Source organism: Myotis daubentonii, chromosome 2 (assembly GCF_963259705.1).
Source record: "Myotis daubentonii chromosome 2, mMyoDau2.1, whole genome shotgun sequence".
NCBI lineage: Eukaryota > Metazoa > Chordata > Mammalia > Chiroptera > Vespertilionidae > Myotis > Myotis daubentonii.
This window is the reverse complement of record NC_081841.1, coordinates 61,864,366-61,882,414: the sequence shown is the minus strand read 5'-3', so window position 1 is coordinate 61,882,414 and position 18,049 is coordinate 61,864,366. Positions and strand designations below refer to the sequence as shown.

Here is an 18,049-nt window from a genome sequence, read left to right as displayed (position 1 = left end):
GGGCTCAATTCCCAGTAGGAGGCAGCTGATCAAGGTTTCTCTCTCATTGATGTTTCTGTTTCTCTCTCCCTCTGTCTTCCTCTCTCTGAAATCTATTAAAAATATATACTAAGAAAAGAAAAAAGAGCCCAGCCAGGTGTGGTTCAGTGGTTGGGTGTCGACCTATGAACCAGGAGATCACAGTTCAATTCCTGGTCAGGGCACATGCCCAGGATGTGAGCTCAATCCCCAGTAGGGGGTGGGCAGGGGGCAGTCAATCAGTATTCTCTTTCATCACTGATGTTTCTATCCTTCCCTCTCCCTTCCTCTCTGAAATAAAAATATTTTAAAAAACAAGGAAAGATATATTTCTACCACCCAGAGATGATTACATACTCTTCCACTTGACAGTCCTTCAAGGCACTTATTGTAATCCTCCACAAACCTTCTCTCCTTCAGAATGCACAGGCCTGGCGTCCTTAACATTCTTCAGAGCTGGTGGGAGCCCCCCAGTATTCAGGTGTCTGGCCGGGTTCTAATGAAATTTCCTTATTCACACATGGCACCACCCGGAACTGAAATGACCCATGGGATATAGCGCTGATGCCCCCGTCTCCCCCCATAAAGACAGCATCCTGCAGCCCACTCTCACCTTCCCAGCAGCCATGCCACAGAGCTTACTCCAATTGATATCCTTAGTTACAGAATCTGTTGTCTCCCTTGTTGAACGCTGGACCCGATGTCCTCTCTCCAGTCTCTGGACTCACCTCCTCTTCACTGCCGCTCCTCCCAGATTCCCGACTGCACTGGCACAGCCTCATTCCCACGGACGGTCAGGGCCCGAGCTGTGTGTGATCTGTAGAGGCTGGAGGACTCGACCCCATCTGTCGCAGCCGACTTCTCTTCTGGACTCTCTTCACCTGTCTGAGGCCTTAGCTTGTTTGTTTTGGGTTTTTTTTTTAACTTATGGTTATTTCCCCCTTCTCAATCTGAAACAAAACAGTACTTCGTCGGCTTTGTCATCTGTCAGTGTTATACCTTTGCCCTCAAGTAGCTAATTAGTCTCTCATAAGTCACTTCAATTTTTCACCTATAACTAAAGAAGGCCATGTCTGTTGGCCCCCCCATGTTCCATAAATATGACCCTCTTCTTGGCTTTAGCCTTGTGAACACTTCTGATGGGTCGGCGGTACCATCTGTCCTTGCCTTCCCGTCGGAAGAAAGGGGATCCTGAATTAACCCCATACTAATAGTCTGAGTGCATTTCTTCGGCTAGGTGTCAAAATGATTCCTGGGTGTGGAATGAGAGCCACTGGGGAAGCTTTCGATATCAACGTTTTGCAGGGATTGGTGTCACACTCAGCCTGGTTACTGCACGGTCCCGGGAGGAATAAGAAGCTGCATGGCTGAGACGGGGAAATGAATTCTTAAGTCCTATCCTGGACCCTGCCCACCAATCCCAAAAAGTTAAACGGAGAGCTCCACGGACAGAGGATGAGGCAGAGGAACACACTTCATAAGTAACAGATTGAGCCTCAAGTCCCAGCGCAGCCCCTCTGTGAGCCGGGCTGGGCCACATCGAAGTCTTTAGATCAGATCCAGCGCTTAGGACCGGACAGGTCTACTTGCCTCCTTCCCCCTCGTCCTGGTGATGAGGGAAAGGCGTTCCAACACTAGGCATCTGTGCAACCCCAACGCTGAAATGAGAACCAGAGCAAGAAAGCCCCCACGCTTCCAGTCAGAGCAAGTTGGAGTCAGAGCAGCAGGAGCGCGCCCCGAGCTTTCTGACCTGCCAACTATTAAGAGGAGAGCCAGCATGAAGAAAGCCGGAGAGTGGGGCGGAGGGAGAAAGGGCTAAGCTTTCCTCCGGCGGCCCCTACCTTCGCCTCTCGCTCGGCCCTGCAGCTTTGTGAGCGAAGTGCGTCTCAGAAGAGAAAATGGGGTCGGAGAGACTCACTGCAGCCTCTGCACGAGAGAGGGCAGCCCTGACGCTGCGCCTCACAAGGCTCTGGGCTGGGAGGGGCTCCCAAGGGCGACGCTCGCTGTGTCCCTAGCCCAGGGATGGCGGACCTTTTGAGCTCGGCGTGTCAGCATTTTGAAAAACCCTAACTTAACTCTGGTGCCGTGTCACACATAGAAATGTTTTGATCTTTGCAACCATAGTAAAGCAAAGACTTATATTTTTGATATTTATTTTATATATTTAAATGCCATTTAACCAAGAAAAATCAACCAAAAAAATGAGTCCACGTGTCACCTCTGACACGCGTGTCATGGGTTCGCCATCACTGCCCTAGGCTGTAACTCGTTCAAGCGCATCCGTCCTGAATCTGAGCCGCACGACGTAGGAAAGTGAGGAGATGTCCCTCCCCTGGCCAGGCTGGGGGGTTGCACAGATGCCTAGTGTTGGAGAACAGCAGCACGTATTGGCAATTACAGGTTCAGAAAAGAGAAAAGTGCTTTCCAAACTCTTTGAGCCTGAATGGTTGGGGTGGTTTCCTATTATCATGCAGAAGAGTGTTCCATGGGAAATATTGTAGACGCCAACTTTAATTCACCGATTTACTCTGTGACAAGAGTTTACCAGGTAGATGAGAGAATGGGCCCATCTTTACACGTTCTCACTCAACATTTATCCCCACCTTTTCTGTATACATTCCTTGGAACACTTGTTTCAATTCCACAGTTTTAACTATAATATAAACATAATTCTGTTTTTCTTTCCTTTTTTAAAAATACTGATTTTTCAGAGAGAGAGAGAGAGAAACAAACATCCATCAGTTGCCTCCCGTACCCATCCCAACCGGGACCAGACCTGCAACCTGACCAGGAATCAGGCTGGTGACCCTTTGGTGTGCGGGATGATGCTCCAAGCAACTGAGCGCCCCGGCCAGGGAAAGTCTGTTTTCCAGCGCTGACCTCATCCCACAGCCCCACACTCACACTTCCATCTCTATACCCGCCGACCTCAAATGCAACATGCCCGGTGTCATCTCCTCCAGACTGGCTTCTCTCCCGTCTCTCCTGTGGTTAGTAGCACCATCACCCTCCACTGACAGGCTGGGAACCACAGCAGGTTCCCAGACCTTTTCATTTCTTTACTTGGGAGAATATACTTTTAAAATGTTCTTGCATTTTATTTCTAAGACTCTGCTTCCATAGACATAGTCCAGGCTCTCATTGTTCACTTGAACAATTGCAATAACTTCAGGTATATTAAGGGTTCAGTAGAAATGTTTGCATCGAAAGGGGATTTCCTATATTTGTTTGTCAAAATAAAATTTTAAATTACAAAGATGTATGGGAAAATGTTGAGGTTATGGCATTAATCCTAATGAACAGGGTTTTGAAGCTAGTGCTCAAGTGAAGGAATGCTCCAATACTACACTGTCAGTCTCCCCCCTTCTCTGTGGAATTCTGAAGGAATCTGAACACGTGACTGAAGTGGCAATGGGAAATCAGCATATCGTTTTTTAAAATTTATCTTTATTGTTAAAAGTATTACAGACGTCCCCTTTGTTTGTGGGGTTTTTTCTTTGTTTGTTTGTTTGTTTTTGCCCATTGACCCCTTCCACCCCGTACCCACCCCTCCAGGCCATCACCAGACTATTGTCTGTGTCCATGGGTCATGCATATATGCATACAAGTTATTTGGTTAATCTCTACCCCCCATCCCCACCTTCCCTCTGAAATTCTTCAGTCTGTTCCATGCTTCTATGTCTCTGGATCTATTTTTTTTCATCATTCATGCAATTTCTTAAGATCACAACTGTGGACAGTTATTGTGCAAAGTAACAGTTTTACGTGGTTGATTGTACTAGTTTGACCTTTGGATATGTGAATTTCTGTTAATAATTCCAGCAGCACCATTAATAAGCTATACTTACAGTCCTTTTGCACATAAACTCATTTAATCTGAAGAAAGTGGTATTGTCTCTTTTTTTTTTTACTCTAATCCTCACCTGAAAATATGTTGTTGTTTTTTTAATTGTTTCTTTTTAGAGGGGAGGGAGAGAAATATCAGAGAGAGAAACAAATATCGAAGTGAGAGAGAAACATTGATCGGTTGCCTCCCATATGTGCCCTGACAGGGAATCAATCCTGCAACCTTTTTTTTGGTGTACAGGGGCAACATTCCAACTAACCCAGCCACCTGGCCAGGGCAAGCGATTGTCCCATTTTCAAATGGGGAAAATGGAGTCTCAGAGTGGCTTGAACTGGACCCCGAGCCCTCATCACTTCCCACTGTGCATCATCTGGCTCCCCAAACCCAGCTGATGTTTATGCTCAGTGCACGAGAGATGGGCCTCCCAAACCTTTGTTACGCAGGGTCACCATCAGCAGCTGGAGCAGTGGTTCTCAACCTTGGCTGCACATTAGAATCACCAGGGAATCTTTTTAAAATCCTGATTTCTGGGCCTCATCCTCCGGAAATTCTGTTTCTTTGTTATGGGGTGGGGCCACAACATTAGTAACAAAGAAACAGAATTTCCGGAGGATGAGGCCCAGAAATCAGGATTTTAAAAAGATTCCCTGGTGATTCTAACGTGCAGCCAAGGTTGAGAACCACTGAGCTAGAGGCAGAGAGGGCTGACAGGTAAGGCATCCAGCCTGGGACCTAATCGTGGGCCACAAGTGAGGCCACCTGCCCTGCCAGGTGCATTCATGTAGCTTAATTGGAGCAGGGCCTGTGGCAATCAGGATGCCGGGTTTACTTACACAGTCTAGGTTGCCAGACCTTCTCAATTCATTTTACAGTCTACAGTGGTTCTCAACCTTCCTAAAGCCGCGACCCTTTAATACAGTTCCTCATGTTGTGGTGACCCCCAACCATAAAATTATTTTCGTTGCTACTTCATAACTGTAATGTTGCTACTGTTAGGAATCATAATGTAAATATCTGATATGCAGGATGTATGTTCATTGTTACAAATTGAACATAATTAAAGCATAGTGATTAATCACAAAAACAATATGTAATTATATATGTTTTCCAATGGTCTTAGGCGACCCCTGTGAAAGGGTCGTTCGACCCCCAAAGGGGTCGCAACCCACAGGTTGAGAACCACTGGTCTAGAAGGCCCTGTCCATGGATTGGGCTTTGTTCTCATGCAGCAGATGTAACTCCTGATTTATAGCATCGTAAAGAAGCAACAGCAAAGGCTGCCTCGAGACTCTTGGCAGGCATATCTAGACAAGGCCCCTGCGTGTCCTCTTGAGGAACTCCAGGGGTGGAGGCCCACGGGCTTGGGTCAGTGTGTGAAGGGAAGATCGGGAAATTCTTTTGCCGTTTCCAGCCACGGAATTTCACTGATTTGACTTAAATAGAATTGCCTCTTGTTTGTTTCATTCTGAGCATGAAGAACCAGTCACCCACGGTCTTTGAATAAGACCAGTTCAAACTGCGTGAAGGAGAAGGTGATCCAGTCACTCCTCACTCTTTCCTTTAGGCCAAAACACCGATATTGCTCCAGCCTCCTTCAGAGCATCTGTTTTCCACCCCTTGAATTGTTTTTATTTCTCTTCTTGGGATTCTGTTCCATAGCTTTGCCTTTTTAAAGTAGAGAGGTCAGAATTGGGCACAGTCCTAAGTGGGTGTGCCGGACGCAGAGCATTAGTAAATAGATCGCTTCCCAGGCTCTGCCTGTCCTGCCGGCCTGAGTGTACACACAGTGAGCTGTTGTGGTCATCAGTTACTCGAGAAAAAAAAAGCTGGGGGTGGGGGGCGGAGGAAAGATCATCCTACTCCAAAAATGACTACATTAGAGAAAAAAAATAAATGACTTTGGTGGCCTCATCCCGTCTGGATACTTGCTACGGGGAGGAAAATACATTCGCTCTGTGGCTTGAAAGGTGTTGGTATGTATTCGTGCTGGGGGACTGTGTATTGCTGCGGAATACAGGCATTGACCCTGCACTTAAGAACAGAAGATATGCCCTCGGGTGCAAATGGGAAATGAACCATTAAGTGTTCAGTGTGTGCACTGCAGTTGAAGCATACAGGCAAAACCTTCCCGGCAAAGTGCTTTTAAAACCATGAAAAATGAGAAATCACTGTGGGATCTTCAGAAATAAATTTAGTTTGGAGTCTGTGGTCCTTTAAGAAAAGTTTTAAAACCCACCAATTGGCAATGTAAAATGATACAGCCACTTTGGAACATCCATTGGCAGTTACCTCGAAAGGTTAACCTTAGAGTTAGCAAACTCATTCCTGGGTATACATATATGTCGCCAAGAGAATTAAAAACATATATTCTCAAAAAAAATTGGACCTGAATGTCCATAGCAGCATTATTCACAGTAGCCAAATAGTGGAAACACCCCAAGTGTTCATCAGACAGATACCATGTGGTATATCCATACAGTGGAATATTCACTTAGCCATAGAAAAGGAACTAGGGGTGATGCATGCTGCAATAAGGAGGAACTTTGAAACCATTATGGCAAGTGAAAGGAACCAGGCGCACAGGCCACATATGATCTCATTTATGTGACTTGTCCAGAGTAGGCAAGTCCGTGGAGACAGAAAGCAGATTAGTGGCTGCCAGGGGCTCGAGGGTAGAAGGGGAATGGGGGTGACTGTTGGGGGGCCCTGGGGATTTCTGTTTGAGGTGATGAAATTGTTCTGGAATTAGGTAGTGGTGATAGTTGAGCGATCTTGTAACTATACTAAAAAAAAAACTAAAAAAAAACCCCACTATTGAATTATATACTTTAAAAGAAGTTTTATGGACCATTGATTATATTCTTAAAAGATGATAGGACAAACAACACCAGTGTTAATTTATAGGCAGATCCCTTTTTTAAAAAAAAAATAATAATTTGTACCTCAAAAAGTTTTCTTCAATGACTATGAGGCTTTTACCTGGCCTGGAAAATATTGTGCTGGGATAGCAAGCTGTTTGCAGAAAGCAGCTGAATTCTGACATTGAGAAGGGATTCTGCGTGGTGTGGGGACAGAGTGCGCTGGTCGTGAAGAAAACAGGGAACATCTGACTCGGTTCTTGCTCCACAAGTGGTCACTTGTTTCTGCTGCCACTTAAAGATCTGAGCGTGGGTTGTGTGTGTTTTCTGTGCCTTTTGTGTGTGAATGTTTTTCCTGAGAAATTGGAGGTCCTGTTACACGAATCACCTTATTGGCCAACGTCTTCTCTCGTATCCGTTCTGAAAATGGAAGGACTAGAAACACACCCAAACTAAGTCCAGGCTCCTGGGGTTCGTTTTCCCCCTTCCGCTATTTTTGGACGCCTCTAATTGGCATTGACAGCCCGGCTGTCCTCCGGTGCTGGTACCCCTGGCTTGTTCCCTGGCCGCCCTGCTTCCTTTCCCATCGACACAGTTCCAATACCTTCGAAGGAGACAGACGCTCCCGCGGCATCCAAACAATCCGCCAGGTCTGATGCGGTTTGACAAAATGCACGCCCCCTACCTTGTACTTTAGAATTGACATCCCCTCTGTCAGAAAGGGTTTTCCAACTGGTTTCTCTTCTGTCACCTCATCCCAGATCTCCTTCCCGGCTCAGGAAATGTGCGGTTTCATGTTGCGCTTCGAGTCACTGGCAGCTGAGGAGTGTGGAATGGACTCAGGGCATCCCATGAATACTCTCCACGGTGGTAGCGTGGCTTTTGTGTGCGGCTCTGTTCCAAGGGGACTGGTGACACAGACGAGTCACACGGGGGGGCTTCCTCGTAATGGGCTCCGCGTGCTCCACGGTTGAGGAGAGGCACTGGGGTGACTGCTCCCCTCCTGGCACGCCTGTCTTGCTTTCTATTTATTAGAACCGACATTGTGGTGAGGGCCACCTCCTGAGAGGAAAAGTACTCACTGTGGTCGTCCGTATTTCTCCACCCGTGTCTGTCAGGCTTCTTTTCAGAATCCTTGAAATTTAGACCGAAAGGTACCTGAGAACTAACCTGGTCCTCCCTTCTCTTCATCGGCGAGGACACCGGGTCCCAGAGCTAAAGGTGCATGTAGGGTGGGGCTGGCACCTGCGAATTCTGACTCGCAGGCCTGTGCCGTGGACTTCTGACCTGGGAGGGGGCTGGCAGCGAGCCACGGCCCCACAGTGCCTGTCACTCGGTGCTTTGGCCCTCACACTGTCACCTCCTGGCTGAGCCGCCAGAACCGCCAACACCCAGGAAGGGTAGACACTGCCGCGCCTTCAACTTCCATTTTTCTCTTCACCAGCCCCGCTTTTTGACTAACTTGAGGAACAAAATGTAGGTCTTTTGACTCCAGATTGTGACTGGGAGGGCATACGTAGCAGCATTTTCCAGGAACTGTTCTCTGAACTCAAAATTCCCATAAGTTAGGAATAAATGGCCTTGATCCTCTCCTGTGGCTAATATCTGGGGTGTGGGGTGTGGAGAGAGCATCTAAAAACTTCATATCGTGGCTTAACCTCCCCCTCCATCTGTGCACTTGCCTCATAAAAAACACATTAAACCTCATTCTTCACCATATTACAGATAACGCCCCATCTATTATGCGAGACAAGATATTAAATACAGCATATACGTTCCAGTTACCGTCTCTGTGAGCGAAAGGCTAGCTTTAACTCGGGGGAATATACTCAGGAAGCACCCGCTTTGCATGGTAAAGAATGCCAGGTGGGGGTGGTTGCCCATGGATTACACCGGCCCGGTCCCTAGCAACTTCCTTCCTTCTTCTCTGGCCAACCTCTGAGTATCACTCCATTTCTGACCAGAGTCCTATCCACAGGTCAGGCCCCGAGGCCCCGAGAGAAGGGTCAGGGCAGGAGCCTAACTCTCCTCCATGCTCACTGCTGCCACAGCTGGCTTTCTTCTTACGATTTCCTTGGGAGAAGCACTTCATGAAACAATGACGTAGAAGATCGAGGTCTACCAGGGTCCCGTCATGACAGAGCGCAGCGAGGAAGGCATTCCCCCGCGTCAGTGGCGGTTGCTTTCACACGCCCTCCGTTCCCTTTGAACTCCTTCCCTCCACTGCCCTGCTCCAGGTTGGGGACCGGCCCTCTGACAGGTTGACCCCGGGATCAGAGGATGAAAGAGGGGAAGATCAAAAGGAAGCCGGGCGTCACGGAGGAAGCGGCGTCGTGATTTAGGGACTGAAGAGTTTGACTGCCAAAAGCGCTGTCCTCTTTAACCCGCGATGTCTCATACAGGGAGAGCTTGATAGTTCAAACAGACGTGAAGGATGTCCGCACACAGCTGGATGTGGATGCACTGACCTATTGGAGAAGGTCGTTAGCGAGGGTTACCCCAGCGGTGAAGATTGGGACTGGATGCTGATACCGCCTTGTGTGTGAGTTTGAAATTTTAAAACAGAGAGAGCATAGAGGGGCTACCTCCCCGCCCGCTGAGTCCACAGCCCTGCCTTGTGCCCCCTTATCTCCCAAGTCACTTTAGTGGTGACTCAGCCAGTACAGTATTTTTTCTTAGGTCCATTGTCCTTTTGTAAAATAAATGAAAAGGCATTATGGGTTTTTGAGGGCTCAGACTATACATACGGTTAGGCAATTACAGATAATAATGTTGCTACTAAGAAAAGATTTTGTTTGGGGCCTTCGCTCTGAATAAATTGTTCACCTACCCAAGTCAAGCTCTTTCTTCATTTAGTCACATATCCATCAGCAAATGGTTACTGTGTCTGCCACGGGTCGGGCGCTGGGCGCTGGAGGTCCAGAGACAAGAACTGGGCTCTGCCCGGAAGAGATGCTCAGGTAGTCAGCGACAGCGTGGCAGCCAGCAGTGGCCGTGAGGACCTGGGGCTGCGGCACAGCTGGGCATACCCACCCATGGTGCCGACAGAGAAGGGCGTGGGAGGAAAACCAGGAAGGCAAAGGCAAAGGGACCGTTCTCAGAGAGGAGTGGGTCGGCCAGAGGAAGCGAGAGGTGGAAGTGTAAGGAGTGGCGAGAGTGGGGCTAAAGCCAGAAATAGAGGCAAAAACTAGACAGGGAAGGAAGTCGGGAATTCTGGGAAGCATCCAGGGGCTGCAGGGAGGGGATGAGAATCATGCTTCAAAACCACCGTGTGACCATGTGGCTCATGGGCCAGAGGGTGGGCCTGGGGCAGGGAGAGCGGGAGAGCTCTGAGTCGTGTGGACAAGTCTGGATCAAGGCAGGGACAGTAGGAATCAGGGAGGGGCACAGATTCCCGTGCTGGTGAGAAGGTGGAGTTTGCAGTGCGTGGCGCCTGTTAGGACTTGGCAGGGTGAGATGTCCGAACGGCTCCCTGGTCTGGATGGGCAGCCAGGAGAGAAGTGAAGTGGTGGTGTCCCCCCCAATAGGACAGCTTCGGGGGTTGGTGGCGGTGGCGTCTTTCATTCAGTCTGAAACGCGCTAAGTCTGAGGTGCCGGTGAATAGCCGCCAGATGTCTGTCGGCAGGTGGCCGTTCCAGGCGGGAGTGCAGCAGAGACGTGTGGGCGGGAAAGAGATTTGGAATCATCAGCGCATGGAGCTGTCGAAGCCGTTTGCTTATTTAGTGAATATCAGGGCCACGCTGTCGGCGCCGGCTTCACGGGTGCAAGACCTGTGTGCGCCACACTGGCCTCCCCTCGAAGGGCTCCACAGTTGGTGTGAGGCTAGCATTTTAAAATTCTCATTAACAAGTGGCCCTGCGTTCTCCTTTTGCACTGGACCCTGGAAATCCTGTAGCCAGTCCCGCTTACAGTAGCCTGGCCCCGTGTGTGGCAGGGAGGCTACAGTGTTGAGCAAGACAGACAGAGTTCTTGCCTTAGGAGTTAACCAGCGGGAGTGGAGGGCGGACAGTTAAGTCCTCAAGAACAAAATGTGATGTCCCGGGGGTGGGAGGGAGACCAGGAGAATGGGTATCCCGGACACCAGGACTGGGAGAGACTGTCCAATGCTGCCCTGGTGCCGGGCGTGTGGTCGTGCCCAGTGGGTATAGCAACCAAGAGGCCACGTGGTGACTCGGAGAGCAACTGGGCAGAGAGGGGAGCAAGAATGAATTCACCCCTGAGGGATCGTGGGGCGTGAGGAGCAGACTCTGAGGTGGGCTTTGGGTTAGGAGAGTGTCGTTTGTTTAGTTTCGGTTTTGTTTGATTTTAAACACAAGGTGCTCTGAGCGTGGTGTTGAACTCTGGGCAGAGAGAGGCTGGGAATACAGAGAGGGAGTAACTGATGTAGGGAAGACTGAGGAGGGAGGGGATGGAGGGACTCGCTCCATAGCTGAGGGAGCAGGTGCGTTTCCGGGGGAGCCCTCTTGGCTCTGTGGCATTGACCCCGCTTTCTGTGTAAGTGAGCATCTACTGCCTCTTATTCTCTCTTTTTGCCTCAAATTCAAGGAAAAGTTTCTCCTAAGTTGTCTCACCTGTTCCTTCATTCAGCAACTGTTCGTCGGGCTCATGCTGAGCGGCGGGCACACGCCACGCGTTTGGAACAGAAGAACGAACAGAACAGACAGTCCCCCTACCTCCTGAACCTGGGGCCCTGACCTGGGTGTGGCTCCTCCGCGGTCCTCCCCAAGGACTCCCGCCGCCGCCGCCCCCCGGGTTTCTGACACTCCGGTCTCACTGCCCTTCTCTTTTTCGGTATCTTTTCCTCCCTTCCTGAATGCCCACCTTTCCTGGTTTGTGCCTGGAAGCTGGAATTCAGGGGCCACATGGAGAAAGGGACGAGAAAGAGTTAAGACTAGCTTTAAGCAACATTTTGAAACAGAAGGTTGCCTTTGGCATTTATTACATAAGGACTTTTGCTCTAGTTCCCCAAGTTCTCAAGGCCCTTTGTGCTACTTTAAGTGTAGGCCCTAACCTAGACCTTCCCTTCAAGTCTCTCCACCCTGTCAGACTCCCTGCTCCCCGAGGGTAGTTATTCTCCACTGGCGATGAGGACAGACGTTGGAATGGCCTCACACTGGTTGGTGAATAGTGGATGCCACTTTGTGGGGAAGGGGTCGGGTGATTGCCTCTTACAAGTGGCCCTGGGTTTATGAGAAGGGCTCTTTAATGTGTCCTGTTTCTGGCAGCATAACAAAAGGAGTGACGCAAATACCAGAGCCCGAGGCATCCCCTTCCAGAGCCAGCCCCTTCAGCATTTCCATTTTCTCACAGCGTCCACCGTTTTCTTCCTAGACCGAAAATTCCCTGAAGCCCCCAAGATTTTTGTTGTCCTCTCTCCCGCGCCTGTCCCCCTCCACTGGTTTCCATGACAGCAGCCACTGGGCACAGGTGGGAAGGGGTTGGGGCCAGGGCTTCCACAGCTGCGGCCATTTGTAGGGACTGTTTCTAAGTCTGGGAACAGCCTCTGGAGGGGAGGGAGCGGTGCCAGGGCCTTCTTGGCACAAAGAACGTGGCCTCCCCGGAGCCAACGCGGCATCGCCTGGAGCTGAGCTCAGCACAGGCGTGTCGTGTGGGGGATGGGGGGGCTTCGGGCGTGTCCTCGGGCCTCAGGTGTGTCCACGGGCCCTCGGCGTGCCTGTGGCCTCCCCAGAGGAGTGTGCCAGCCGCCTCTCTGGCCGCCTGCTAACAGGGAGCTTTGGGCTTGAACAGGATGCAGTTCCCCAGCCGCTTCCATTTCTCATGGGAATGGAGGCCTCCCGCCAGAACCGGTAGCTCGCTGGGAAGTGGCTGTCGGGAGCACTTCAGAACAGGGTCCAAGAACAGGAGGCCCCGCCGGGAATGGGCCTCGGAGAGGTGGCTCCACGGTACGGGTCCAGCAGCCCCTCCTTGCGACATCTGCTTTGGGAAGCTCTGTTCTCTCAAAAGTCGTGGAATCAGCAGTAGCTCTTGGACACATTGGGGGGGGGGGGGTGAATTTACTGAACTTGCACGTGGGATGAGAGTGAATTTTCCTGGGCCCAGGATGTCACCCTGAAACTCAGGAGCTTCAAATCTGGGGTGTTCTCAGAGTCTGATGAGCCTGTGGGTGGCTGGGCTCTCACTACGATGCATATTCCATACAGCAAGTCCAGGGCAGCACCTGAGAGTCTGTATTTCTAGCAAGTTCCAAGGTGAGGCCGGTGCTACTGGCTCGCAGACACTGAGCAGCCAGGATCTAGAGCTGTGCTGTTGACTGCATTACACACTAGCCACTTGTCACTGCATGAACGTAAAGCTAAATTAATTAAAATAAAATAAAATAAAATAAAATAAAATAAATAATTCCATTTCTCAGCGGCACTGACCACAACTCAAAAGCTTAGTCCCCCACATGGCGGCCAGGTAGGACTGCACAGGGATAGCATTCCCGTTATCCCAGAAAGTTCCATCGGAGAATGCTAGTCTGCAGTGAGGCTCTGTTGCATCACCCACGTACTCACCCACGTATTCACTGAGCATCTATTACGTGGTGAGTCCCAGAGCTGGGCATCAATGTGTGGGTCCAGCGAGCAGAAAAAGTGCACGTAAGCTCACTGGAGTGTGATGTTCTTTTTTAAAAAATATATATTTTATTGATATTTTACAGAGAGGAAGGGAGAGGGAGAGAGAGTTAGAAACATCGATGAGAGAGAAACATTGATCAGCCACCTCCTGCACACCTCCTACTGGGGATGTGCTGGCAAGCAAGATACATGCCCTTGACCGGAATCAAACCCGGGACCCTTGAGTCCACAGGCCGACACTCTATCCACTGAGCCAAACCGGTTAGGGCGAGTGTGATGTTCTAAAAGAACCGACACCTGCGTTGTATGCAGTTGAGTTGGTCACGGGGACCGTTGCCCTGGGGGTTGGAGGAGAGAGTCTCCCGTTGGCATTTGATGTGTGTTCTCAGCCAAGCTGGGAGTGAACACAGAACCGGGGCTCCTCAGAGACTGGCTGCTGATCATGCGTTTTCGCCGTTTTCAGGGCCATCATCGTCAGGAATGGAGAAATCATCCCCATGTCTTCAGAATTCACCCCCGAGACGGAGCGCCAGCGACTCCAGTACCTGGTAAGAGTCCCGTGGGTCTGGCAGAGTGCACTGGCATGGGGGGGGGGGCATCCGGGCTGTTGGGAGGAACACGCTGCTCCTGACATGGGAGCGGGCCCGCAGCAGACGAACGACATATGGTATGAGCTCCCCCACACACACCTTCCAATCACACATCCTGCTCCGTGTGTGACGACACACTCCACCTCCGTGAATGTATTATTGCGGCTGATTTTCTCCCATCTGTGGCCAAACGCATGCTCTGTTTCTTCTTCCCCCTCCACCCCCCCCCCCCCACACACAGAGGACTAAATCTTTATAAAGCGTGATCACATTGAAATAAGTAACATAGCTTAGTCATTGGAAACCAGTTATTTTTATTTTAAAAGGTAGAAAGTACTAGGATGCTTTTGACTGAAACTCTCAGAAACCCCTATGTCGGTGTGTAAACAGTGAGGGTATGTGTGTTTACCGTGTTCGGTGTTTGGACGGTCCCCAGCATTCGTGACCTAGTGGCTCAGTATTTCACTGAGGACGTGATTTCCCCTCTCCCTGCGCCAGCCTGGAGCCTGGCTTTTTGTCAGGATGGTGGCAGTTGGGATGCAGCCACTCAGGGTGTTCCCTCAGGTGCAGGAGTGGCCCAGAGGAGGTTAAAGGGTTACCTTGCACCGCAAGCCTCTGACAGACAGGAGGGCAGTGCTCTGCTTCCCTTCATGGGCTGGTATGCGCAATATGAAGTGCGGTGTTGAGGAGCGCAGACGCCTTCTCCCTGGGCTGCCGCTCTCTTTAATTTAAACCGAGGGGCTCGCCCGAATCCCGTGGCGAGGAGGACGGCAGCCCGGGATCCTGCTGACTCACCCCTCACGCCACGCCCCGATGTGAAGTCTCCGGGCTCCTTTGGGACAGGTGCAGTGCCAGAAAACGTTTCTACCCTGAAAATAAATTCCCCTTGTAGATCACTGTGTTTGGGGTGAAATGGTGAGAGGGCTGGAGGAGAGGGGGCTGTTTGGTTTTTCAGAGCTTGAGAATTTTTGCTTCACTTGGAGATTTGAGTTTTCTGGAAAACAGAACAGACATATGTTCCTGTCCTCAATGACGGGCAGGGGCAGGGTTAGCAGCTCAGTTCAGTGACTTTGCTCGTCCTCCTGGGTTACTTTTGGTGGGGCGTCTTTGGGACTCACTGTGCGAATAGTTTTGTGGATGAAGTATTTCCTTGGCAGCTGGCTTTCTTTTAGGAGAACATGACCCTCTGCTCTTAGATAAGAATTGTTCCAGGCTCCTCAAAAAGGACTTTGTTCGAGTCTAGGCATTTTAGCAGGTGTGTGAGAGGCCAGGATTTGATTACTTTGTTCAATTGACAGTTTCCCTCAATTTTCTCGTCTGTCCTTTTCTTTGTTTTACTCAATAAGTAAGCTGTGTTGCTTTGGGCAGCTACCTGGCACATAAGACAACTGGCATTTCTTCCCTCTTTACCAGCGATGGTTTTCTAATCTTCCTGTTGTTTCCAAGCAGATGCACTGCTCCCAGGAGCCCAGACCTTAGAGCCCTTCATCCTCTGTGCAGGCTGAGCAGGCGGGGTCCTGCAGCATCCACGGGGGTCTTCATTCTGGTCCCAGCTCTGGCACTGGCCAGTGGGGTAGCCTTGTGTGAGTCTCAACATTTCCAGACCTCGAAGTGTCACTTAGAAAATGGAGAACTAGATCAGAGGGTCTCCCAGGCAGAGTTCACACCCACTGGCCTCCTTGCCATCTCTCTGGTGTCCTCCAATCCGTCTTCCCCAAGCCACACATGTGGTCTAATCTTGGCCCTCCTCACTCCCGCCTAAAAACCTTTGGCTTCTCGTCGTGCACAGAATGCAGGCCACCCTTGGCAGACCCACAATCCTCGTCCCCACCCTTCTCTCCAGCATCATCTCACGGCTACCCCCGCCAACGCCATCGTGCCCAGGCATCAGCACAGACAACTGTCTTCCATGTACAGGACACACCGTGATCTCTCCCACCTCCATGCCTTTGGAAATATGCACTGCCTAGATGACCCTTCTCTTCTCTGCCAGGAAAACTCCTCCTCATTCTTTGAGACCCCAAAAGCAAATCTCACTCCCTCCAGGAAGTGTCCCCTAACCCCCGGAGGTCAGTCCCCAGTGCTCATACAGCACTGTGTGCGCATATAATATTGTATAGGCTTATTTTGCCTCCCCTTACGCACTGAGTCCTGGAGGACTGGCCCCTTTCTTAGTCACCTCATACTGCTAGGACCAATGTTACAGAAGTTACCAGGCGGTGGAACACAAAACAGCCAGGCACTCGGAAGATTCAGAAAATGCACTTTAATTGCAGGAGCACCGGTGCTGTGACTCAGGGGAATCAGTTTCCCAAAGCTGAGCACCGAATGTGGGGGGGGGGGGGGGAGACGGGGGGGGGGGGGGGCGCGGGACGGGGGCGGGGGGGCGGACGGAGAGTGTGTTCCCTTTTATCCCCTAGTTTCTTTGTCTCCCAAATATGGACCAGGCTTCTGCACTTTCCATGGGCTTTTGCAGCCCCTGTGACGGTTGTAAGGGGGGAAGTGAGATAGCGACCAAGACCCCATCTGGCGCCGGCAGTCAGACCCCGTTGTGGGGCTGTGTATGGTTATAGCTCCTGTTAAGATAAGCATTCAGGGAAACAGGTTCTGCAAGGCTAGCTAGGGCACAAGTGGAAAGGGGGTTGGCGCTAGCAAGCATATGCATCGGAATGCAGGTGGTGGGGGAGGGGTGGGGCTCAAGCTGCCTTCACACCAGTACAGAGGAGGTACTGATACAGAGGAGGTACTGACACGGGGCCTGTTGGCTGACTGACGTCTAGATCATGACCACACAGCACTTTCCCCTCCACCTTCCCCCGAAACCTGTCTCAGCAGCACCCATGCCTTCCAAGCCTTGACGGCAACATCTTCATCCCCTCCTTGCCCCTGAGTGGAACCTAGTTCCTGTTTTCCTGCTAGAAGCAATGGGTAATAATTCCAGGTTAACTTTTTAAATTTTGAAATAATTTCACACTTTCATGTTACAAGAATGATGCAAAGAAAAACTCAAGACGTTGACTTTTGAGGAGGGATCGGAATGCTGACATGTTTCAGATGCCTGAGTATCAGTCGTGTATTTTGGGATGGCTTCAGCTCTCAGCTTTGTCACGCAACTAGGCTGTGATTTCAGCAAGGCCCTTTTCCAAGCCCAGCTCCACCGTCTGCACTGGGTATAGAAACCCTCAGCAGGCAGGTGCATGGGTTAAATGAAACAACACAGGCAGATTCTTCTGTGCAACCCAGTACTCGTTTGGTATTGTTTGATGCATCAAAGTCTTGACACTTCAAATCCTACTGGCCCACAAAGCACAGGAATCTCTCCTGATGTTCCTGAGATTATTGTGTGTTTTGGAGTCACTCTTGAACAATTAGTGTGGACATCATTGGTTCCCAGACCCGAGCCTAATGTCTGCATTTCTAAAAGGGAAGCACACTGTCTCCATTCTCTTTGATCCTTGCTCCTTAACCAGGTAGGTTTCTCTATAAAACTCTTCTCCCCCGACGACAGGAGTGTGAGTGAATAGGACATGAAATATCCTGGTTGTCCAGTGTCGTCCTCTGTAGGCGTCAAAGAATGTACGCTTTGAAATGAACAAAGCCAGTGGTGATAGTCACGTGACCGGCGATGCGCATCTTTGCGAAGTATTTGAATTAGGGGATTTATAGCATACGATAACCTTGTGGTGAGATCTTTATAGTAAAGTATTGAGAGAACTAGGATATTTTTAGGGTGAAATCTTGGAAATGATATCAGTGTGACCTGGACTTCTCTCAGCCCCGCCCAGCCCAGCCCCGACCTGGGCTGTGTGACCTCAAGTCCCCCGCTTGGGATCTCTGCATCTCCTTTTCTCCTCAGTGGGATCATGGGATACGTCTCGTGAGATAGTCAGCATGTTCTGAAATTGATAGGAGAAATATTCCCATGGTAATATAAAATATACTATCTGTAATAATAACAGCGTAATATGCTAATTAGACTAGATGTCCTTTCGATGACCCGGATGAAGCTGGGCCTGCGAGGGAAGCCCGGCTCCTGGGTGCAGGAGGGAAGCCCGGGTCCCAGGTGCCAGAGGGAAACCGGTGCCAGCAGCCGGGAGAAGGAAGGCCGACTCTTGCATGAATTTCATGCATTGGGCATCTAGTATATCTTATAAT

At 50.3% G+C, this 18,049-nt stretch overlaps 1 protein-coding gene across 3 annotated transcripts in view; it reads left to right on the top strand.

The window, feature by feature from the left end:
- The window catches only part of PPM1H (protein phosphatase, Mg2+/Mn2+ dependent 1H), a 235,934-nt gene that overhangs the window by 132,790 nt on the left and 85,095 nt on the right, over window positions 1-18,049 (top strand). For all 3 annotated transcript variants that reach the window (XM_059683480.1, XM_059683482.1, XM_059683481.1), the window contains exon 5: window positions 13,768-13,852. In XM_059683480.1, coding sequence (XP_059539463.1) covers window positions 13,768-13,852 — 85 coding nt within the window. The remainder of the gene's footprint in view (window positions 1-13,767; window positions 13,853-18,049) is intronic.